The following is a 25,802-nucleotide window of genomic DNA, read 5'->3' as shown; positions in this document are numbered from 1 at the left end:
TAAATAAGTAAATAAATCACTAAATGAATAACTAACATATTATGAAACATAATTGGAATTAAGTAAGGAAGTCGTACTGGGGTGGGGTATAGCCATTCCTTAAAAGAAAATAACAAGTGGCACAGTAAACAGTTGAGAATAATAAAACAGACTTAAAATGGCACACTAGCTGGAAAAGGTTCGCCATCCCTGATCTAAGCTATAAATAATTTTTTTCAAGCTGAGTAAAATGGTGGTTTAGGGAAAGGCCAAAAATTTAATTCTCAAATCTTATGTAGTATTTATTGATAGGACTAGTAATAACTAAAGTTATATAGAATTACATTCTCGATCATTTATGTTTTATACATTTTCACCATATCGGCTATAACTGAGATATTAATGAATTTTGATTTTTGTTGCTAAGTCCATATCAATGCCGAACCATGAGAAAATGGATAAACAGAATTGAATGAATATCTATGATACAACAGTCTAGGTTATAAATAATTTTATTCACGCTGGATGAAATGGTAGATTAGGGGAAGGCACCTAAAATTTCATTTTTAAATACCTATGGTATTGGTCCTATTGTAAAGTAACAAAAGTTAAAAAGAATGCAATTTACGATCATTTATGTCTTATGCAATTTTACCATACCGACTATGATAATAGAATTTATGAATTTAAAATTTCGTTGCTCAGTCCATATCAACGCCAACATTGCTAACATAGAAATATTGTACAATCGTAGTAAGTGGTGTTTTCTATCATCATTATCTTAAGGTGTAAAAAAGTGTGGTCATCGATGCATATCGACGAGGGAAACTGTGAAGACAATTATAAAAAAATCAGTAAAAACCGTAAAGGAACGGTCGCTTGAAGAGTAAGACAAGAGGGAGTCTTGAAAGAAGGAAGGAGTCCCTTTACATTACATGTTTTAATATCACAGAGTCGGAGGAAAACTAAATTTGAAGGCTTACAGTAACTAAAGCTCACAAAACTGAGCAACAATAACATTACGTTGGCCATTGTTTGTTGTGGTGTGTCTCTTCTGCTGCCACTCATCTCCGATAGATGGGAATACTGCTGAGTCCTGAGGAAAACAGCATGCCTGAATATTGGGAGAAAGCAGCTGGGGAGTTGGATAACTTTGCCTATGCTATATGATTGCCCCATCAACGATGGGTATTACAGCTAGTGTCCATATAAACGTAAGTACTGGGAAATGCGAAGCTGTAAAGATGAATACAGGTGGTACACTTCCTGCGTAAGACTAAAAATCTGTCAGCATGGACCCTCAGTGAGTTTTGATGCCTGCCATTCTGAGGAAGCTGGGAAGCAGAAACAAGCTTGTCGGGTACTGAGAAGAGTTATTTGTAGAAGAATAGGCATTGATGAAGAGAGCCTGTCCATTCGAAGATGGAATATGAAGATATGGAGATTGTCCTTGTTCTTTTGTGTTTTGATGTTTGCTCCTTGTCTTCTCTTTCTATTGCTCCCTCTTCCTACACTGATCTATCATTGTGTTTGTCCTATTATGTGTTAATAATTTTCATGTTCCTGTATTTATATGACTTGACCTCTCATTGTGTTTATCCTAATACCTGTTCTTTTCCACTGAGTGAGTTGGCTGTCAGCTTGTATTTGGGAAGTAAGGGATTTGAACCCCACTGTTTGCAGCCCTGAATGGAGTTTTCTGTGTTTTCGCATTATTTTCCCAGGAAACTGCTGGAGTTGTACCCTAATTAAGGCCACAATCTCTTCCTTCCCAGTCCTAGCCCTTTTCTATCCCATTACTGCCATAAAACCTGCCTGTTTCAGTGCAGTGTGAAACAAATACTAAATAGTGTTTCTTTTCATGTTCCTATTTCTCTGTTAGATGACATGATATAAAATGGAGTGTAATTTTAATATACGTTTAAATATAACATTTTACTGTATGTTTCAGGTTGATGGAATGCTTATTTGGATAAATTTCTGCAGATTACAAAAGCTTGTAGGTATTTCATCCAAGTTCATCAACACTCCCAAGAGATTCAGCATGTATTTTACTGGTGAAGATAATAAATTCTCAAAAATGGTATGTAAAACATTTGTACCTCTAAACTAAATATAGCAAACTGAGACAAAGATGACATTGGCCACAGCAGTGCCCTGACCGTTCTACCATGGCTGGTTTGATAGGCAGCTCTCCCTGTAACCCACACAACACAGTCAAAAGAAGGATCTACATTTCATTACATTTTCTATTGCCTGACTCTGCAAATAAGGCCATTTGTTTAGTATTAATTTCTTATTAAGAGAAATATTAAATATTTTCTTGCAAATGCATGTTAAATAAAATATACTGCTGTGCAAAACTTAAGGACAAGATAGATAAAGCAACATGTCAACAACTTGGTGGAAATGAACGAAAGTGTGGTAACATGTTGCCAGAGGTCTCCCACACGTGCATAGAAAATTGGCATGAGGTCAGAGCGGCTATAGCGCCAAATGGGTCTGGCCCCACAAAACAAGGCAGTTGAAGGAATGGGATAAGACAGTGTGAGTCAGTCAGTGAGCTGTTACGGTGCACTGTGGTGGTGTTATTCATTACAACATGGCCCAGAGACAACATCTGGATGACTTCACACGGGGAAGAATCATCAAGAAACTGGAAGAAGGATGAAGTGTGATGAGTGTAGCCCAAGAGTTTGGTATTGTTCACAGCATTGTTTCACGTGCAAGGAAAACATTCCGAACCACAGGCACTGCTGCCTGAAGGAGAGGAGGGAGCGACCACGGTCAACTACAACAGCAGTTGACTGCTACCTTGTGCAACAGGCAAGAAGAGACTCACGTCCAACAGCAGGTGCAATTGCAACCACATTTAACAAGACTGCAAGGCACCCAATCTCACACTCCACAGTGGTACGGTAACTGCATGGGGGTGGTCTGTTTGCCCGACAGCCATTATGTTGTGTTCTGTTGACACCCGCACATCGGTGGCACCGTTTGCGCTGGTGCCAAGAACATCACGTCTGGACAGACGAGGAGTGGGGTCGTGTGCTCTTCTCTGATGAGAGCATATTCAGTCTGAGTAGTGATTCTAGACATACTCTCATCTGGCGAGAGGTGGGAACATGTAAGGCACCCAGGAACATTGTCGAACATGATCCGTTTGGTGATCCAAGTGTTATGGTGCGAGAAGGCACAATGTTGCATGGGTAATGGGGTACATGACTGGTTAGCGTTACTGTGACAGTGTACTCCTTCCCCATGTGCTTCTTTTCAGGGGTGTATTTGGCCCTGACTTCATTTTTATGGATAACTATGCACGATCGCATTGAACAGCACAGGTGGAGGAGCTCTTGGAATGCAAAGATATTCAGTGAATGGACTGGCCTGCCCATTCCCCAGACTTAAATCCCATCGAGCATGTGTGGGACATGTTGGGCAGATGTATTGCAGCATGTCCACATGCACCAGGAACCATCCAGCAGTTGTCAACTGCACTGGTGGAGGAATGGAATGCCTTACCAATCTTGTAGCCAGCATGGGAACACGTTGCAGGGCATGCATCGCTGTCCATGGTGGTCAAACAGCGTTTTAAGAACCATTTCCCTTCTTTTGTGATGTCCAGGAGACCATCATGAGTCTCAGTGACTTATGTGTAATTTATTGTCTCTGTATAAAAGTGTCATTTCTGTTTGTCTCATCGCATATTCCTTTCAGTTGCCTACCGTACCATACTGTAGCAGATCTTCCTATGTATGGTTCAAGTTTCATCGAGCTATGTTACTTGGCAGTGAGACGACATGCGAAAGTTATGCATGTCCTTCAGTTTTGCACAGCAGTGTATTTATGTTACTGATGTATGATTATTATAATTTCAGTTGTTAAGCATGTATCTTTATATATCTTTATAATGAGAACATACATATTATTATTTATTATCTATACGGATTCATAATTAAGATATGGGGATATCATTCATGTAATAAGGATGTTTAGGCTAATATCACAGTTTCTCCATGAACCCATATTCTGTAACTGTGAGGTCCTTCAGTCTGTTGAAACTAATTCAGAATGAAATAATTTAGAAAAATACCTGAAACATAAAATTTAATAACAGATTATACACCGAGCTCGATAGCTGCAGTCGCTTAAGTGCGGCCAGTATCCAGTATTCGGGAGATAGCGGGTTCAAACCCCACTGTCAGCAGCCCTGAAGATGGTTTACCGTGGTTTCCCATTTTCACACCAGGCAAATGCTGGGGCTGTACCTTAATTAAGGTCACGGCCGCTTCCTTCCCACTCCTAGCCCTTTCCTGTCCCATCGTCGCCATAAGACCTATCTGTGTCAGTGTGACGTAAAGCCAATAGCAAAAAAAGAAACATTATACAGTACCCGAAAAAGAGACCTTTAATTAAAAACAGAGTGACATGTTTCATTCTTGAAAGAACATCATCAGATTCTATCTAATCACACTTTTAATTATTATTGTTATCAGTAATTGATTCTTCTTCTTCTTCTTCTTCTTCTTCTTCTTCTTCTTATTATTATTATTATTATTATTATTATTATTATTATTATTATTATTATTATTATTATTATTATTATTATTATTATTATTATTATTATTATTATTATCCTCAACCTTTGGTCCATCTGCCTTCAACCAAGGTGCATGTCTCATTTGCTCTTTGGAGAACGTTTTCATTTGTGACTCTGCCAGTCCAAGTTGATGCCAACACCACATCTTAAAGGCCTTGAGCTTGAGCACTTCTGCTTTTTGCAGGGTCAATGTTTCTGATCCATAGTTTACAACGCTCCATACAAAACCTTTCATGGAGCTTTTCATACCCCCATGTCAATGGTCTTAGATGTTAGTAGAGTCTTGCTTTCTGACAAAGCTACCTTTGCCTGAGCAATCCGGGTGTTTACTTCTCTTGTACATTTGTAATATTTGAATTCCTTTACTTGATCTAATTTTTCTCCATCCTTCATCAAATTAGCAATTTGGTGATTATCCCTTGTACAGGTCATTATATTGTTCTTCTCTTTGTTTGTTATTATGACACACCTCTCTTTTAGCAATTCGTTCATGTGATTTAGTGGCTTTTCCATATCTCTTTCATTTCCAGTTATCAATGCTATATCATCTGCAAATCGTATGGTATTGTACAGTTTGCCATTAACATGTATGCCATGATTGTTGGTAGCTAAAAATTCCTTTATGGCTTCTTCTATATAGATATTAAATAATAATGGCAATAGTCTACATCCTTGTCTTATGCCTTTCCAATTTTTGCTTCACCGGATGAGTCATACATATCGGCCAAACAAAACATAATTTCCACACCAGGTACAACAAACTCAAAAGCATAACCAGACAACAGACACTCATTTTTCTGTAGACACATAGTGGTATATGACAGTGCCCACCATTTCAGGAACATCAACACAGATCTTAAAATATTACACATCGGAAATAATAGAAAACCATTAAATAAATAGGAGGCAATAGAAATACACATTGCAAGAAAAAAACAACTACTGTGTAAAATAACCTCAGTGAACACACACACCTAAGACATCCCCACTACTGGGTGAGTTGGCCGTGCGGTTAGGGGTGCGCAGCTGTGAGCTTGCATCCGGGAGATAGTGGGTACGAGCCCCACTGTTGGCAACCCTGAAAATGGTTTTCCATGGTTTCCCATTTTCACACCAGGTAAATGCTGGAGCTGTACCTTAATTAAGACCACGGCCACTTCCTTCCCACTCCTAGGCCTCTCCCATCCCATCGTCGTCATATGACCTATCTGTGTCGGTGCGATGTAAAGCAAATAATAATAATAATAATAATAATAATAATAATAATAATAATAATAATAATAATAATAATAATAATAATAATAATAATAATAATAATAATTTTTTTTGCTTCCACTCTTTGTTTGCCTATCAATGCTTTCTAGTTCTTGTAAAGGTGGTGGAGTATTCTTCTGTCCTGTAGTCTATTTTCATCTTTCTTAGGATAGCAATCGGCACATTTCAGTTCATATTATCAAAGGCTTTCTCTATATCAATGAATACAATTACCGTTGGTCTGCTTATTTCTAGAGATTTTTCAATAATGACTCTGAGACTAAGAATGGCTTCACATGTGCTTCTTTCCTTCCTAAATCCAAACCGTTCTTCTGAAATATTATCATGTATCTTCCTCTCTATCTGGTGGTAGATAATTTGAGTTATGACTTTGGAGACATGGGAGAGGAGGCTCAACATTCTATGAACTTCACATATCTGTGCTCTATGCTTTTTTTGGGATAGGAATAAGGATAGTTCGTTCAAAATCTCTTCAAATTCCCACTGTTATGTAAATTTCATTTATTAGCTTGTGTAGATTGTCTTCAGCTTTGTCTCCCAGGGCTTGTAAGGTCTCTGAGGGGATTTCATCAAGTCTTGAAGCCTTTCTGTGTCTTAATCTATTGAGAGCCACATCTTCTTATCGGAATATTGGTGGTCCTAGCTCTTCAACTTCCACTTGGTCCTCACTTTCCTGGTCATCTGTATCAATAATTCCTTGGTAGAGTTCTTATGTGCACTCCTTCCAATGTAGCACTACTTCATTTTCTCCAGTTAGGGTTTCACCATTCTTATTCCCCATGATGTTCAACACTTTCTTTCTTGTTCCAAAAAGTTTTTGTATCTCGGCATATGTTTTCTCATTTATCTTTTATCATATTTTCGTGTATGTCTTTGCACTTGTTTTTGTACCATTCTTCTCTCATTCTCCTTGCTTCTCTGTTTATTTTGTTCCAATCTTGCATATTCTTCCTGGTTTCCTCTCGCTTTGCACTTCCTACATTCTTCCATCAACTGCAGAATATCTCCAGTGATGCAATGTTTGTACACTGCCTTTACTAGTCTTCCAAGCCATACATCAGCTATTTGAGTTATTTCCTTTTTTTTTTTTTTTTGTATTGTCCCATTTCTCCCGTACATTACTTCCTGTCATCTTCTTGAGGTCAAATTTTTCTCTGAATTAATTTAAAGTTTGCTCCTCGTCACTTTTCTCCCTGCTGATGTTTCATCTTTTACATGGTTTTAACATGGTTTCTTCTAAAATGGAGTTGGCTTTTCATTAATATCAAATTGTGGTCCGTTCCACATCTGCACCTGGATAGCTCTTACATGATTTAGCTTAGTTATGACAGCAGTCTATCATTATATAATCTATCTGGTAACTGCTATCATTACCTGGCATGGTCCAGGTGTATCATCTTCTTTTTGGTTGTTCAAAGCATGTATTTGCAATCACCAACATATGACTTCTGCAGAACTCATTTAACCTGTCACCTTTCATTACTGTTTCCAAGGCCATACTTGCCTACACAGTTACCGACTCTAACCTCACTTGCTACAGCATTCCAGTCCCCCATGATGGTTAGGTTATCATCATCTTTAACTTTCAATAATACTTCCTCCAGCTGTTCATATATGACTCCAGAAATCTCCACTTGTTAGCTATCTTACATCTCTTAGTCCTAGTACTTCAATCTCAAGCCTATCCATTTCCTTCTTCACAATCCCCAGTTTTCCAATCCTTTTAAGTGATTAAACATTCCTTGTTACTATTCTACAAAATTATTTTTTTGCATTTTCTTATGTCGTCCCCTCCGGAGATCCCAGTTGGGACTCTTTTGCCTCTGGATACTGGTTTAACTTGGGAAGATACCATCATGCATGCTTATTCTTAGGATATCCTGTGGATCTTTAATGCGGTGGTTTTCCTTTGCCTGTGCCGTTGGCCATCTAATGGCTTTTCTGCCTATAGGGGTAGTTTACCACCACAAGGACAAGAGGGTGCCTCAGGACCTCTACCTGCTTATCTGCCCTTTAAGGAGGCTGTTGGCATTTGGTAGAAGGCCACTGGTCTGTGGATATGGTTTAATGTCACATATTATGTCGAACAACTATCAAAGGTGTTCCTTGATAGACTGATTTAAATATGCCTCTACCTGGCAATAAAAATAATCCTTATCTATTAAATGCACAATACGATTGCACATATTCAGATGCAGTTATGTAAAACAACTAAACCACATTTATAAAATGGAAGCACATGAAGTTTGTGTGTTAATGGACCAAAAATGGTGTCCACATATCGGGCATGAGTATTGGGTTTACCGGACATCTTATAACAAAGTGGGGCAGAGGATATACATTCATATGATTGAAACTGAAACGCTGACACTTTTTCATGGTTAAATGTTCATCAGCTAGATTAGTACATACAAATTTGTTCGTGGTAGCCTTTGATTTGGAAAACAAATGTACTCCAGCAAATATGTAAATTCTTATAAAGATCTTCTAGTTGCTAGTCAGGTAAGAAAAATGTTGAATATAAGGTTAGAAAAGTTCTTTGGTCGTAACTACAAAGATAGCAACAGAGGTTATGTGTAAACAACTATAATAACCAATATAAAACACCTCTCCTTGACAGTAAGGAAAATAAATACTACAAAATATCACATTCACTATGCAGGCTGTTAAAAAAGCATTATAAAAAGCCATTTCATCCTTAAAGCAACTTGGGAATCTAGAAATATAAACCAGTAGCTTGGGTAACTATAGTGATTGGTCACTTCACAGCCTTATATATCATTCTGATATTAAGAAGTGTAATCACCATTTTAAAAATTGTTGAAATCATAGAACTTTTATTATTGAAGTAAGTTATTCCTCTTAAGCTTTCTCTCACTAGTCCAATGAGGATTGCAGTGTAGTGTATGCGTCGTCATTGGGGTTACACCAGCTCACTTGTTTTCCAATAACTTTCCGTTGTATCAAGCTCTGGTGATGCCATCAGCTTTTGTGGAACTGTACTTGTAGCCTGTTATTCTTCTTTACAACGGGGCTTGCTCTTTCCGGTATTCCTTCATCATTGCACTATGCTTTATTCTTCTCTCCTCAGACCACTTTGGACAGGGTTTCCTTTTAATTGTTCCTTGGAATTCTCCCATTCTTAAAACTTCCTTTTAAAAAGTCTCTCTTTCTATAGTTTCCTCTTCTCTTATTTTATTACTTTTTAAATTTTTTTCAACCTCTTGTATCCAGCTCATTGTTGACTTTTTCTCCCAGAGTTACTTGAATATCTGTTCTGTCGGTGTGTTATCTATCATCTACTCTATATTGTACCTTACTGGGTTGGTAAGCAAATAAATCACAATAAATACAGTGGGACATCACGTAATAAGCCACAGTTTACCAAATTTCCTGTTCTCTCCAAGAACCACAAAAGACGCAAGTAGGACAGGAATTGCATTTGTGTGAGTGAATGAGGATTGAAGTTTTCTTAAAAAATTTAATATACTGAAACATAAAAAAAATGAAATGGCGTATGGATTTTAGTGCCGGGAGTATCCGAAGACATGTTCGGCTCACCAGGTGCAGGTCTTTCGAGTTGACATCCGTAGGCGACCTGCACGTCATGACGAGGGTGAAATGATGATGAAGACGACACATACACCCAGCCCCCGTGCCAGAGAAATTAACCCATGATGGTTAAAATTTACGACCCTGCCCGGAATTGAACCCGGGACCCCTGTGACCAAAGGCCAGCACGCTAACCATTTAGCCATGGAGCTGGACACTAAAACATAAAAGATAAACACAAAAAAAAAATCCCTTAAATAACTTGATACAATTTATATTACAATTAGCGTTGATAGCCATCAAGTGGCAACAAGTCTAAAAATCAATTATCTTGGAATCCGTGGGGGCGTTACATAAACACTATGCTGTACATTTAAATAAGTTTGAACAGACTCGACTATTTGCATCATACTTAAATGTCCTGGTACACGAGATAAGCAACAGAAAACTTTGCTTATAAATGAAAATTAAGATTAAAATTATTCCCCATTTAAATCTGGGATACAAAATCCACACGAATGCTTAGTTAGGACTTTCAGAAACCCCAAAAAAGAAACTGAAGCTAATATGAGCCTGATCTTATAAGCAAAGACGAGGATTGAACCTCGAAACCCCTAAAATGCATACGTGGTTCCCTGTTAGCAGTGTACAACAAAATGACAAACACGAACATAGAGACACAAAAAAAAACAACAGCAATAAACAAATCACAAATATTCCACTGGATCTGAAATGAACACACAAAATACACACTGGTCTTGCAGGCTTGGTGATGTAATCGCATTTCTGGATCACCCTTCTGGATTAACGTTCATTGACCTTCCCTTTACTGAGGGAATGGCAAGGTCGTCTTACCCTCGCTGTTTTAAACAAAAACATATATCTGTTGGCAGATACACATAGCTACAAGGCAAAGCCTTTTTCACATCTGCTTATCATCACATGGCTAATAGGCCCTCTCCTGCAGTACAAGGCAGCTCTCAGATGACCCAAATCTTATCCCTGCACATGAGACAGACAGCAGGCACTCGTGGCCTCTCAATAAACAAAAACATTTCTCTCTGGTCTGGAATCATGTCCTCAGACTCGTAACTCACAGCTCTACATGCTTGACCTCACTTCAGGTCATCAAGAATATCTGGAGTATACTCAGTACATCTCTTTTCTTCATGCAACAAACCCCGGTTCATGCCACATGCATAGCCATGTGATAGCTTGCTGGAATTATTTCGAAAACCATTTCTAGTGCAACAGTATTTCTTCTGCACATCTGAAAAACTCATGCACATTTACATAACATTTACATACCGCCAATAACTGCAATTTTATGCACACAATTAAAATGCCTGTTTGCGCACTCCTGTCACTCCTAGTTCTGCATATCATGGGTTAGAACTGAAGAAACTATAGAATATGTCTCCCATCCGGGCTTATGGTTCGTCGCGTAGAGCTCCTAATCATAATTGGAAAATATTTGTTAAAAATTGTAGCACGTATCTGCGCGCTGATTTCTGGATCAAAGTTTATTGAAATATTACTTCTTAGCTCTGTGTAATTGCTATTTCTCCAGGCTACGGATGATAAAAACTAACCAAACACTATATATTATGACACTGGCTTTGTGTAATTGCTACAAGCTTACGATGCACCCTGTCTCATCGTCTGTCTTCCAGAGAATGCCATCTCTACTTAATGCTCTCTTTTATATGTTCTTGACAGAGACACCACATACAGGGAAGCCCTATGATACACATGCTTCTCTTTTGTGCAAACGAAAGTTTGGTTACCACGCTCATCCCGCTCAAATCAAACTAAGAAAGGCAATTATAATTAGCACATTGGATCAGTTCGGAGCACACAGTAAATTATAATAAAATTTTCTATTACTTTAACTTCGTCGAATTACGTTCATAGGAGTAATTGTCATCATATTTTCATACCTTGCCAGGCCTGCTTCATGCCGTGTTTCTTCTTTTAAGGGTGGTATATGTGAATCCCAAAACAGTATTCGAGTCGCTCTATACTTTTCCATGGCTTCTTCGCTCTCCCACGCATCTTGCCACACCTGGCCTAGCTTGCCTTGCTCCCCTTCGAGCTCCAAGCTACATTTTGTGCCTTTCCGGTTTCGACTCCTGCTCCTGAAGCATTAAATATTATCTCTGTCACCATGAAACGATGTGGTTGAATATATATGTCCAAAAAATAGCAATTTTTTTTATTGTTTCTGGTATATTTCCTTATTCTTAATTTCCATTGTTCTGTTGTTTTCATTGGACCTATGATTTTTCTCAAGATTCTTCTTTCTAGTACTTCCAATTTATCTAAACTATAGTTCAGAACTAGACATTCACTCACATGAAGATATTCTAGTATCACCACTATTTTAAGAGTTAGAAAAGCATTTTTTGTTGAAAAATTTCTTAAGTGATGCCATGCACTCTTTCCATCTTGTGTAACCTTTCTTCTGCAGCAGATTTTAAAAACCATTTTCTTGAATTATATCTCCCAGGTTGTAGATGATTACTATTATTATTATTATGATGTATTTTTTGAAAATTATTGAGGAGATATTTAATGAGCATTAGTGAATTAATAAATTATATAATTTAATGGAACTAAATTATTGTGCTTTTTTGATATGTGATTTAATTTAGTAGAGTGAAGAGTGGGGATCTTCTCTGGACTGCAACTTGCTTTACAATGGCGCAAGATATGGGATTTTTTTTTTTTCCAATTATTTATCGGTATGACCAACCCTCTAATGCTCATTTACCTGGTTCACATTGTTTCCGACCAACCTGTACATTGCCCGGATGATCCACGAGAAGTGTGCCAATTATAACATTCGCAACGTACCTCCCACAAACATAGGTCTTATGGCGACAATGGGATAGGAAAGGCCTAGGAGTGGGAAGGAATCAGCTGTGGCCTTAATTAAGGTACAGCCCCATCATTTGCCTGGTGTGAAAATGGGAAACCATGGAAAACCATCTTCAGGGCTGCTGACAGTGGGGCTTGAACCCACTATCTCCCGGATGCAAGCTCACAGCTGCGCACCCCTAACCGCACGGCCAACTCACCCGGTAGTGGGAATGTCTTAGGTGTGTGTGTTCACTGAGATTATTTTACACAGGAGTTGTTTTTTTTTCTTGCAATGTGTATTTCTATTGCCTCCTATTTATTTAATGGTTTTCTATTATTTCCGATGTGTAATATTTTAAGATCTGTGTTGATGTTCCTGAAATGGTGGGCATTCTCATATACTGCTATGTGTTTACAGAAGACCGAGTGTCTGTTGTCTGATTATGCTTTTGAGTTCGTTGTACCTGGTGTGAAAATTATGTTTTGTTCCTTAGCATTTGAGTTCATATATTCCTGATTTGGAAAAAATGATTGTTTATATTTAGATTGCATTTACTAATTTGCTTTTGTAATGTGTTGTTTGTTCTGAATGCTATTTTAAAACCTTGCCTTTTGAATACGTTAGCTAATTTCTACAAATTTTATTTCACAAAATTGAGAACTACGCATTGCGGTCACTACGGACCAATATTGGTCGGTATGGTAAAAATGATAGAACTACATATTTACCATTTTTGGGTGGGAGTTTGTTGTTTAGGCTGTTTTGTTGTTTTCTTAATACAAAGTAAAGGTAGAGCAAATGGTATCGTATCATCCATGAAAGTTCATGATCTAAGAAGTAGCTCCCTCTGTGGAACAGTGGTGGAGTGTCAGCCTCTCGATTCCAAGATTGCAGATTCCAAGGCAGCAGAGGTAGTTGTATTTCTGAAGGGCGTAAAAAAAGACCATTCAATATTCCACGTCATATGATGTCGGCCTGCAAAAGATCTGGTTACACATTTGGTGTTTGCCTGACAAAATTAATTAAAAACACAGCCATAAATTTACCTAGCAGATGTTTAATTTTCTCTGGCATTTAGTAGAGTAAAACAAAACATTAACATTGATGTGCAGGAGTCAAATTGAGATATCAGTTCATAAATTATCTGTAACATAATTTTTCTAAGTTTAATATTTCTTTATACATAGTACTTCAAACATTTTTTCTCTTTCATGTGAATATCTTGTGCATATTTGTTTTGCCTTTAATTTAATATTTGCAGAATTACCATGTGGTAGACCTGAGAAGTGATACTTTAACTAAACCGACTCCTTTAATGAGAAAGGCAATGTTTGAAGCTGATGTTGGAGATGATGTATATGGAGAAGACCCAACAGTAAATGGTAAGCTCATTGACATACTTTTATTGAGCCGCCGCCTTCTCTTCCTGAAAACAATGCCCACAGCCTATTCATGTGGGATTTTTAGAAATAAAAAGTCACATTCTTGTGGTTCAGACTCTACATAAAGTTAGAGGTCCTGTGGCTAAGATTCCAGTATCAACAGCTGTGTTAAACTACAAGCTTGCTTGCTTTGCTTTTTAAAATTTTTATTCAATTAGAAGTCGTCATTTCAAATCGTACTTTTAGTGTTTGTGATTGACAAAGGATACAACCTGTTGATAAACTTAACCATAATAGGTATTTGTACTTGTTCCTGTATTGACTTGTCTAAACCTATTAAAAACTATTTTAAATAGTATATGCTTGAACCCACTTTGTCAATACACTTTTATCATTGAAAACCATCAGCCTATTGATGCTAGCATAAAAATTACTTTGTTTGTGGCTTGCTGTGGTAATAAAAGAGAAAACTGCTTGGAAGTGGCTGCTTTTCATTCTTAACACTATGAAACCCATACATTTAAGAAGGGCTCTTGGTAACAAGAGAGCCTGTTAAAATTTGTGAGAATTAAGTAAATCTGCACATGCTCCTTAATAGTCAGCCATCTTTGTTGTGATTATATGTGCTGACTGTCTCAGCCTTTACCAATGTTCAGTCATGAAACTCTATATTGTGACATTTCAATATAATTAAATTAATGGTAGAAAACCTCCTAACCTTTTTACCCTACCCGGTGTCATTAAATGTTGTTTTCTTCCAGCTGATGAGGATTCTTTTTTCCATAATTCTTCAAATGATTGTTCCTACATGTTTCTTCTTGTTTGACAGTCATTTTCATTATCTTCATGATACATTGGGACTGATTAACACCCATTTTTGCATCTTGCAGAAACAATATCAACAACCTCCACCTCCACCTCCACCTCCACCTCCACCTCCACCTCCACCTCCACCTCCACCACCACCACCACCACCACCACCAGTGCCAGTTAGTTCATTACCATGGCAACTGAACAATATTTCCATGTCAGCAATGCTTGCTGTTAATAGACTTACTAATCTTTGTCAGCATTTTCCAATTCCAGTTTCCCAGGTGTGGTGTACAAGCGCTCGCCATCTCCTCCTGTTGGCATACAACTTCTCTTCCAGGACATCTTGTGCATATTTGTTTTGCCTTTAATTTCATATTTGCAGAATTACCATGTGGTAGACCTGAGAAGTGATACTTTAACTCTCCTCCACATCTGATTTCACTGGGTCTACCCAGCGTTTCCTTGGCTTTCCCCTTGATCTCTTTCTTTGGACAGTAAGGTTGAAGTATTGTCTGGCAGGTCTCTTGCTCTTCATTCTCATTATATGTCCATACCACTGAAGTAACAGACTTACTAATAAAAATCTAAATTTGTGTATATCTCCATTATTATAGCTCATGTAGTTTAAATTATCTCCATTATTATAGCTCATGTAGTTTAAATTTATCAGGTATAAATAATTGAAAATTAAATTTTCTACAACTATACTTTTTCAACTACACTTTTAGATACATAGAACTAATATTTCTCTAGATATATGGAACATACATACATACATTATCATTATAGACTGTTATGCCTTTCAGCATTCAGTCTGCAAGCCTCTGAGAATTTACTAAACGTCGCCACACTCCTCGATTTGCAACTAGTGTTGTGGCCTCATTTAGTTCTATACCTCTTACCTTTAAATCATTAGAAACCGAGTCTAACCATCGTCATCTTGGTCTCCCTCTACTTCTCTTACCCTCCATAACAGAGTCCATTATTCTCCTAGTTAACCTATCCTCCTCCATTCGCCTCACATGACCCCACCACCGAAGCCGGTTTATGCGTACAGCTTCATCTATTGAGTTCATTCCTAAATTAGCCTTTATCTCCTCATTCCGAGTACCCTCCTGCCATTGTTCACACCTGTTTGTACCAACAATCATTCTTGCTACTTTCATGTCAGTTACTTCTAACTTATGAATAAGATATCCTGAGTCCACCCAGCTTTCACTGCCGTAAAGCAAAGTTGGTCTGAAAACAGACTGATGTAAAGATAGTTTCGTCTGGGAGCTGACTTCCTTCTTACAGAATACTGCTGATCGCAACTGTGAGCTCACTGCATTAGCTTTACTACACTTTGATTCAATCTCACTTACTGTATTACCATCCTGGGAGAACACACAACCTAAATACTTGAAATTATCGACCTGTTCTATCTTTGTATCACCAATCTGACATTCAATTCTGTTGAATTTCTTACCTACTGACATCAATTTAGTCTTCAAGAGGCTAATTTTCATACCATACTTATTGCACCTATTTTCAAGTTCCAAGATATTAGACTGCAGGCTTTCGGCACAGTCTGCCATTAAGACCAAGTCGTCAGCATAGGCCAAACTGCTTACTACATTTCCACCTAACTGAATCCCTCCCTGCCATTTTATACCTTTCAGCAGATGATCCATGTAAACTACGAACAGCAAAGGTGAAAGATTACAGCCTTGTCTAACTCCTGTAAGTACCCTGAACCAAGAACTCATTCTACCATCAATTCTCACTGAAGCCCAATTGTCAACATAAATGCCTTTGATTGATTTTAATAATCTACCTTTAATTCCATAGTCTCCCAGTATGGCGAACATCTTTTCCCTCGGTACCCTGTCATATGCTTTCTCTAGATCTACGAAACATAAACACAACTGCCTATTCCTCTCGTAGCATTTTTCAATTACCTGGCGCATACTGAAAATCTGATCCTGACAGTCTCTCTGTGGTCTGAAACCACACTGGTTTTCATCCAACTTCCTCTCAACGACTGATCGCACCCTCCCTTCCAAAATGCTAGTGAATACTTTGCCTGGTATACTAATCAATGAGATACCTCGATAGTTGTTGCAATCCTTCCTGTTCCCTTGCTTATAGATAGGTGCAATTACTGCTTTTTTCCAATCTGAAGGTACCTTACCAACACTCCACGCTAATTTTACTACTCTATGAAGCCATTTTATCGCTGCTTTCCCACTATACTTCACCATTTCAGGTCTAATTTCATCTATTCCTGCTGCCTTATGACAATGGAGTTTATTTACTATCCTTTCCACTTCCTCAAGCATAATTTCACCAACATCATTTTCCTCCTCCCCATGAGTTTGGCTGTTTGCAACACCACCATGATGATTTCCTTTTACATAGAGAAGATGTTCAAAATATTCCCTCCACCTCTCCATTGATTCCCTGGGATCTATTATGAGTTCACCTGAATTACTCAAAACACTGTTCATTTCCTTTTTCCCTCCCTTCCTAAGATTCTTTATTACTGTCCAGAAAGGTTTCCCTGCTGCTTGACCTAGCCTTTCCAGATTATTACCAAAATCTTCCCATGACTTCTTTTTGGATTCAACAACTATTTGTTTCGCTCTGTTTCTTTCATCTACGTACAAATCCCTGTCTGCCTCGGCCCTTGTTTGGAGTCATTTCTGATAAGCCTTCTTTTTACGTTTACAGGCTGCTCTCACTTCATCATTCCACCAAGATGTTCGCCTTTTCCCATGTTTACACACAGTTGTTTCTAGGCATTCCCTTGCTGTTTCTACTACAGCATCCCTGTATGCCACCCATTCACATTCTATATCCTGAACCTGCTTACTGTCTACTGTTCGAAACTTCTCACTAATCATATCCATGTACTTCTGTCTAATTTCCTCGTCCTGGAGATTTTCTCCCCTTATTCGTTTGCAGACAGATTTCACTTTCTCTACCCTAGGTCTAGAGATACTTAGTTCACTACAGATCAGATAGTGGTCTGTATCATGGAATAATCCACGAAAAACTCGTACATTCCTAACAGATTTCCTGAATTCAAAGTCTGTTAAGATATAGTCTATTATGGATCTGGTACCTCTAGCCTCCCATGTGTAGCGGTGAATAGCCTTATGCTTGAAGAATGTATTCGTAATAGCTAAACCCATACTAGCACAGAAGTCCAGCAAACACTTCCCATTCCCATTAGCTGCCATATCTTCCCCACATTTACCAATCACCCTTTCGTATCCTTCAGTCCTATTCCCTACTCTCGCATTGAAATTGCCCATTAGCACTATTCTATCCTTGCTGTTGACCCTGACCACGATGTCACTCAATGCTTCATAAAACTTGTCAACTTCATCCTCATCTGCACCCTCACATGGTGAATACACGGACACAATTCTTGTCTTAATTCCTCCCACTGACAAATCTACCCACATCATTCGCTCATTTACGTGCCTAACCGAAACTATGTTGCGTGCAATGGTATTCCTGATAAAGAGCCCTACCCCAGACTCTGGCCTTCCCTTTCTAACACCCGTCAAGTACACTTTATAATCTTCTATCGCTTCCTCCTTATCTCCCCTTACCCGAATATCACTTACTCCTAACACATCCAGATGCATCCTCTTTGCTGACTCAGCCAGTTCTACCTTCTTTCTTCTATAAGCCCCATTAATATTGATAGCTCCCCATCAAATTCCATTTCGTTCGCCAAGTTGTTTACAAGGAGTCCCTCGCCTGTCAAATGGGAGTGGGACTCCATTACTCCCATAGGTCCGAGGCTTGCTTAAAGTGTTCTGAGCTCGGTAACTTCATGAAGCAGGATGCTTGCACATAGTCCAAGTGAGGATCTCTCCTCTAACGGGTTATGGACCACCGGTGAATTGTATAGTCCTAGCCGCCTGAGCACAAGGAGGGCCACGACTCAGAATATGTCCGAGATGCCCACTCCCATTCCATAGCAACTGGTATCCCGACTCTCAGGACCACTTACTAGGCCACTCAGCCGTTGCCCATGGTTCACGAACTAGGACGTGACTACAGTAACCCACAAACCTTAAATTTGTGTTAAATGCAATTGTAAATATCACTGTTATTATTCCTAGCATGGTAAACATGCATCAAGCATAAAATATCAGAAATTATATTTTGAACAACTTTTATTATCTACCCTTTTTTTGATACAGTGGGAGTTGGGAAGTAATTGAGTATAATTTTTTTGTAATTTTTACTTGTAATTATAACTTCTCAAAATGTAATATATAATCATACTTTATTTCTTCAAATAAAATTGTAATCACTACATTTTAGTAATCATTACATTCTAGTGACTGATATGCATCGCACCGAGTATTTGGCAACTTTGGAGTTCTTCCTTGATGGGTCTAGTTTCAACTCCATTCCCCTTTCACTACCAATGAATTTCAACAGATTGGTCACGCATGTAGTATTGCTGTGAATCCCATCATGCTGAAAATGAAGTGCAGTGAAGGTGTGAAGTTAAAAAATTATGTGAAAGAGATCTGTGAAGAGATCTTCAGTACTGACGGAACAATTCTTTTTTTGTTGCTGTAAACTGTGTGAAGTTAATGTAGCAGCGGTAAAGCGATTTCACGTGCAACAGCACTGTGCTATGGCTAAGCATAAAAGCTGTGCAAATCAAAAGTTTTCTGAATACAGCAGGCAGGCTCTCTTGTTCAATACAGTAAAATCTTTGTCTACCAAACTTCCAATTTCTCAAAAGGCCTGTGCAAAATGTTGATATCTGCCAATATTCTACTTAATAAAGTGAACAATGAGCACTTCCGAAAATTCTTAACTAAATACACAATGCAGTTGATCCTGGACAAGATAAAATTGTGTAAAAGTGATTTGCCCTCCTGTTATCAAGACGCACTTCAAAAAAATAGAATTAGTACAGGTAACAATAGTACCTGGGTATCCGTTGATGAAACTATGGATGTTTATGGGAGGTACGTTGCGAATGTTATAATTGGCACACTTCTCGTGGATCGTCCAGGCAATGTACAGGTTGGTCGGAAACAATGTGAACCAGGTAATGAGCATTAGAGTGTTGGTCATACTGATAAATAATTGGAAAAAAAAAAATCCATATCTTGCGCCGTTGTCATTTTATCAGCTGCTGAAAAATCTGTTGCTAAATCTGAACATGGCTTAAGACTGGCTTGAGGGCACCAATGGAAGGAAAGCCTTCGCTCAGAGAGGGATTGAAATACGGACCTCCGAGCTGACAGGATTGCACCATAGCAAGTGCGCTACAGGGACACTGACTGAAACCCATTGTATGTTTGTGTTTGATGCTGATTTCTCGACACGGCTCTCAAGTTGGTCTTAAGTTACGTGGAGATTTAGCAACATTACCTCAGAAAGCCCATTTGAATTTGTCTGCGAAGCAATCTGATAGGCTAACTTCAGAAGCTAATAAAATAACAATGGTGCGATATATCAAATTAATTTTTCAAATTATTCATTAGTCTGAACAATCTTTTATCGCACATATACACAGTTCACGTTGTTCCTGACCTTCCTGTGTATTTACTTCATTCAGAGGTTCTAGATGCAGGTAACCATTCCACAATTGAAGTACTTTTTGACAATGCCATGAAGCTTTTGTGGGGTGGTGAAGTTAAGCAAGAATGAATCTTGTTGTTAATAACCGATGCTGCACCATACATGGTGAAAGCAGCAAGGGGACTTAAGGTACTCTACCCAAAAAATGGTCCATTTAACGTGTCTTGCTCACGGGTTGTACAGAGTTGCTGAAGAAACACAGCAGAATTTTTCTGATGTTGACTGGTTAATATCAAACATTTCCTTTTCCTCGACAGCCAGTGCTCACCCAATGGAGAACGTGGCTTAACACAGTGTTTTACTGTGAACACTACAAAACTGTGCATGAAATTGTTTCTGTTTTTGACAATACTGAGGAATCGTCAATGAAAATTGCACAGAAACTGTTTTCCAATGATTTGTCAGGAAAAATATAGAGATCTGTCGAAGGCTGTGTGTTACCTAGAAAATGCTGGTTTAGAATTATTTGAGAGTTTGGGAACAGTAAAGGACATGGTATCAAAAGTAGAACAAGAAAAAGGTAGAGTGTCAGTTATGGAGAAGAACAAACTCAAATGGAGTGCAAATGAGGGATACGCAACATCGTACAGAATTAGTGCTGTTTTAGAAGGTAGTGGATCTGGTTTAGGTGAAGACGACCCACAGGTAAGCAGCAATGAACTGACTATGTTCAAGTACACTCCTCACTCCTGTGACATCATGTGATGTAGAAAGAAGCTTCTCCAAAAAAAAAAAAAAAAAAAAAAAAAAAAAAAAAAAAAAAAAAAAAAAAAAAACTGAGTGAACTTTGAAGATAAAATTTTGACAGGCTGAGAGTTGTCGCGATATGCAGATCTAGCAGAGAAGACAGTTAAGAGGTATGTACAATAATGAACTCAATGAACTTCCTGTTAGGCAGCTGCGTCACAGCTGTGAGCTTGCATTCAGGAGATAGTGGGTTCGAATTCCACCGTCCACAGCCCTGAAGATGGTTTTACATGGTTTCCCATTTTCACACCAGGAACATTTTGGGGCTGCACCTTAATTAAGGCCATGGCTGCTTCCTTCCCTCTCCTAGCCCTTTCCTATCCCATTGTCGCCATACGACTTATCTGTTATTGGACATTGTGAACCACCATCCCAGAAATTTGACTACAATCACAAAGAACCAAATGTCCAAAATGGACCATTTATATTGGTATTATAAATTTACTCATTCGGAACAGGTGTTTCAGACTCCTTATGGGAATCAACATCTATATCATATGGTTTATCTGTGTCGGTGCAACATAAAGCCAATTCTAAAAATAAAAAAAATAAAAATAAGGCATAACACACACACATTTCACAAGATAATTAAACAAAAGACAGTATCAGGGATGGGAGAAATTAAAAGAGGCTGTGATTGATACTGCAGAAACCACTGTTCCTCTAGAGAAAAGGAGGAAACATGTGTGGTAGTCATCTGAAGGTGATGAGGCAATTGAAGAAGCAGAAACACCTGAAAACCAGAAGAAGTTCCAGGAAACAAGGAAGAGAATCGCCAAGACCATCAGGAATCTCAGGATAAAATATGAGAAAAAATGCTTTATCCAGATCTAACAGGACTTTCAGAAAAATAACACCCGGGACTTTTATAAAACATTCAGGTATACCTTGAGTAGATATGATTCACCAAGTTTAAATTTTGGAAACCAAGAAGGAAAAGTAGCCCACAGTGATATGGAGAACAGTCATCCTAGCAGACTACTTTGTAAAACTCATTAACTGTGAACCACCATCCCAGAATTTGATTGCAATCACAAAGAACCAAATCCAAATGTAGAAGAAGTCAGGAGCATCATCAAGATCTTGAAAGCAATAAAGCACCAGGAGAAGATGGGATTATTGCGGACCTTTGGAAATATGCCGATGATAGAGCGATCGTTGAACTGAAAAGAATCCTGAGCAAGATTTGGGAAGAGGAGAAACTACCAGATAGATGGACATCAGCGTTGATACACACACTTAACAAGAAAGGAGACAAGACAATGTTAACAATTACAGGAGAATATTGCTACTACCAGGGACATATAAGATCTTTTCAAAAGCACTGCTTCATAGAGCAGAAAAACAGTTGGAGCCAAAAATTGGTGAGATGATAGATCATATGCGGAACAGATCCTGAACCTAAAGTTGATCGTTGCATACCAGAAACAGAAAAACAAGAAATCTGTGCTCACATTTGCGGACTTCAAAAAGGCCTACGATTCCATAGAAAGAGAAAGAATGATCCGTATTGTAGAAGAAATGGGTCTAGATAGAAAGACAAGAAATTCATTAAATAGATAGTGACTGTCAGAACATACAAGGTCAAGTTCAGAGGGATCCTATTGGAATATTTTGGAATTCAAACAGGGGTCAGGCAGGGAGATGGAATATCTTCTCTTCTATTCAGTTGTGTTCTTGACAAAGTGATTAGAGAGTAGTGCTGCAAAATGCAAGGAATAGGTGGTATATGACTGGGATGCAAGAACAAAGGAATTGGAGTTGACTGTTTAGCTTTTGACGATGACATTGTGGTTCTGTCAGAGTTAATAGAGGAGACATGGAACCAAATTGTCCAGCTCCAGGAAGAAGCAACTAAGGCAGGCCTACGGATCTCTTTCGAGAAGACACAATACATGATCAACATTGAAAGAGCATCAAAATGTATGACAGTTGAGAGGGAAAGGATTCAGAAATTGGAGAAATTTAAATATCTGGGAGAGTGGATAGGCAATAACCTGTCAGAAAGAGAGGCACTGTTATCGAGAATCAACAAGATAAACTTGGCATATAAACTAACTATGAACACTTACAACAAGAACATCTAGATTAATGCAAAACTCAGACCCTACCAAACAGTGATTCGCATGGAGGCTTTATATGCAGCTGAATGTTGGAATCTGATAAAAACAGGACTGGTCAAGAAGTTGGAACTTGTGGAGAGAAAGATTCTGAGGAAGATACTGGGACCCCAAAGAACAGAGAATGGATCATACAGAAAGAAAAGAAATCAAGAATTATATCTCAAGATGGAAAAGATCTAAGATAACATCTGGAAGAGGAGAGCCATGCTCTTCAGACATATCTACAGAATGATCTTGGGAAGACTGACCAATCAGATAATAAGACTTTTTGAGATCAGGAAAACAACGGTGCTCTGGTATCAGGAGGTGAAGAAGGGCCTGGAAGAAATGGGAATATAAGAAATGGAAATTAGCAACAGGGATGCTTAAAAGTCGAGGATTAAGGCCACCAAGAGGTTTAAAGAAAAAGTTAGATCCCGTACCCGAGTGCCGTGGACAGAAGAAAGGAGGAGATTGCAGAGTGAAAGGATGAAAGAGTACTGGATGAGGATTAAAGCCCAGAAACAGATGAAGCTGTATTTGAATTAATGTGGTCCATAGTTGGCTAAAATGAAAGAAGAATAGGAAATTATAAATATTATCCATAACATTTGTTATGTAGTATTTATTGATATGACCCCTAATAACATAGATATTTGAGAATTAAATTTTAGGCCTTCCCCTAAACTGCCATTTCACCCAACATGAATAAAATTATTTATTGCCTAGACTGTAGTGCCTTATTCTATGACTCTATATATTAATTTTAATTAAATTCTCTTTAGCCATTTTCTCATGGATTGGCGCTGATACGGACTAAGCAACAAAAGTCTAAAGTAATGAATATTTCTGTTATCATAGCCAGTACAGTAAAACTGTATTAGAGATAAATGATCAAAAATTGGGTATTTTCTATAACTTTTGTTATGTAGTGTTTTTATAAGTTAAGAACTTCATTTTCCCGTATTCTAATTATGTAGTGTTTATCGACAGAACCACTAATAAAATAGAGATTTGAGAATTGAATTTTAGACTGTTCCCGAAACTACCATTTCAACCAATGTGATAAAATTATTTATAGTCTAGATTGTAGTGCCTTATTCCCTTACCTAACATACTGATTTTCATTACATTCTGTTCAGCCATTTTCTTGTGATGCGCGTACACATAGACAGACATAGATGACGGAAAATTATAAATTGGATTTCCTTCTTACTACAGACATGACTGATGCAGAAATAATTCTGAGAAATGTACAGACAAAACTCTTGTATGTTCATTCTTCAGCCTGAAGGCTTGTTGGATCCTTGACAGCTCCAACATTAACTGTCATAGATGGCCTAGGCATCACTGAAGAGGCGTAGATCTACTGGGGAAATGAGGAGTGAGGTAGTATCCCATTCCTTTTCTCACTGAGCCAGAAGTTGCTATTACATATCAGTCTGCCAAGCCCACGGAATTGCACGCACCAACCGACCCTATGAACAACATTTTCACATCATTCATAACAGAGACTGGTTGTATAAGAAATGGCATTACTAGCATCGTTCATACCTCAGTCTCTTTCATATTGTCAAAGCCAATGACTGAGGCAAATCAATGAAAGTAACAAAATTGCTCTAGCCCATACTGGAAGACATTGTGCACTGTAAACACTGTGACACCCACTCTTGCCCACAGATGTGTGACAAAATTGTGACGTGGCGGGTCACCTTAATTTTAATATAAATAAATAATATCTCATTGTTTCTCCATAAACAATATCTCATGGGCACCAGCCTTCAAGTTTATGGCTTGAAAACGATAGTTGATAATTAATAATGATAATAATAATGCGTAATGAGACTCAAAAAGCTCCCAGGGGTGGAGTGACGGAACACTAATCATTAAGTACACTAACTTGGAAGTTAAGGATCATTAATAAGAATTTCCAAAAATACAAATTAAAGCAACTATTTATTAGGATGAAAAACGTGATGTAACGGTGTATTAATGAAATCTGAACTTACAGAAGCAAAAGAAAAATTGAATGAAATAAACACTAAGAACATGAATTGTAATGTGGAGACTTGCAGTAATTTATGCCATTAGCTCACCATTTGTAGACTCTGTTATCTGGATACATTCTATGCAGCAGCTGATGGTTGATGGACCTCTCGTACAGGCGTCATCATCTCTCGTTGTGGGTTCAAATCCTACTTCTGCTTCGTGCATAGTACACTAGCTGTACTACGACTTTCCTGACTTTAACACTTCCTACAGTACACTTTACGTAAAATCGTAATGAGTCCTAATTTTAATAGCAAAATCACTATGGGTTACGTTCATGGAGAGAATACACTTGTATTCTTCCATAGTACAGAGCTGTAGTGTAGCTAAATACATAATAAAATCTCTCCTGCCGCACCAGTCAAAACCGGTATCTTGTTGACTGGTCAGATCAAAAATTAGATGTATGGCTTTTCGGGCGTTTGCTCTATTAACCCCTCAGCGCCGACCTCTATACGTGGTATAGACCCTCTTTTCTTCCGTAGCCGCCGACCTCTATACGTGGTATAGACCCATACATGGTTTCACATTTACGGCTATAGCGTGAAGAGTTTTGGAGTTATTGATATGCAAATTGTTTTGTTTCCAAGAAGACATTTTCGGGTTTATCAGCATTGTAAATAAGAATTGAAAAATCATTATAATGTAGTTGTTTTTGCTAGGATAATTATGTGTCAAATAAGTCTGAGCACTAATCTCTTGCTTTTTTAAAGGTCTGTTTGCTTCATTCTTTCCCACAGAATGAAATAAAGAAAAGGTGATCTGAGTAGTTTGTCTTTTCGTGTGATGTTCTTTGCTCTATTTGTAGATTGGGAGTGCGGTTTATTTGTTAT

At 38.2% G+C, this 25,802-nt stretch overlaps 1 protein-coding gene across 1 annotated transcript in view; it reads left to right on the top strand.

The window, feature by feature from the left end:
- Positions 1-25,802, top strand: part of LOC136876180 (uncharacterized) — a 153,563-nt gene that overhangs the window by 32,778 nt on the left and 94,983 nt on the right. The window contains exons 2-3 of the mRNA XM_067149905.2: positions 1,931-2,062; positions 13,531-13,651. Coding sequence (XP_067006006.2) covers positions 1,940-2,062; positions 13,531-13,651 — 244 coding nt within the window. The 5' untranslated portion in view covers positions 1,931-1,939. The remainder of the gene's footprint in view (positions 1-1,930; positions 2,063-13,530; positions 13,652-25,802) is intronic.

The sequence above is a fragment of the Anabrus simplex genome, chromosome 6 (assembly GCF_040414725.1).
Source record: "Anabrus simplex isolate iqAnaSimp1 chromosome 6, ASM4041472v1, whole genome shotgun sequence".
In the NCBI taxonomy this organism is placed as follows: Eukaryota; Metazoa; Arthropoda; class Insecta; order Orthoptera; family Tettigoniidae; genus Anabrus; species Anabrus simplex.
Note: the sequence above shows the minus strand (reverse complement) of the source record. Positions and strands in the feature narration are given on the sequence as shown.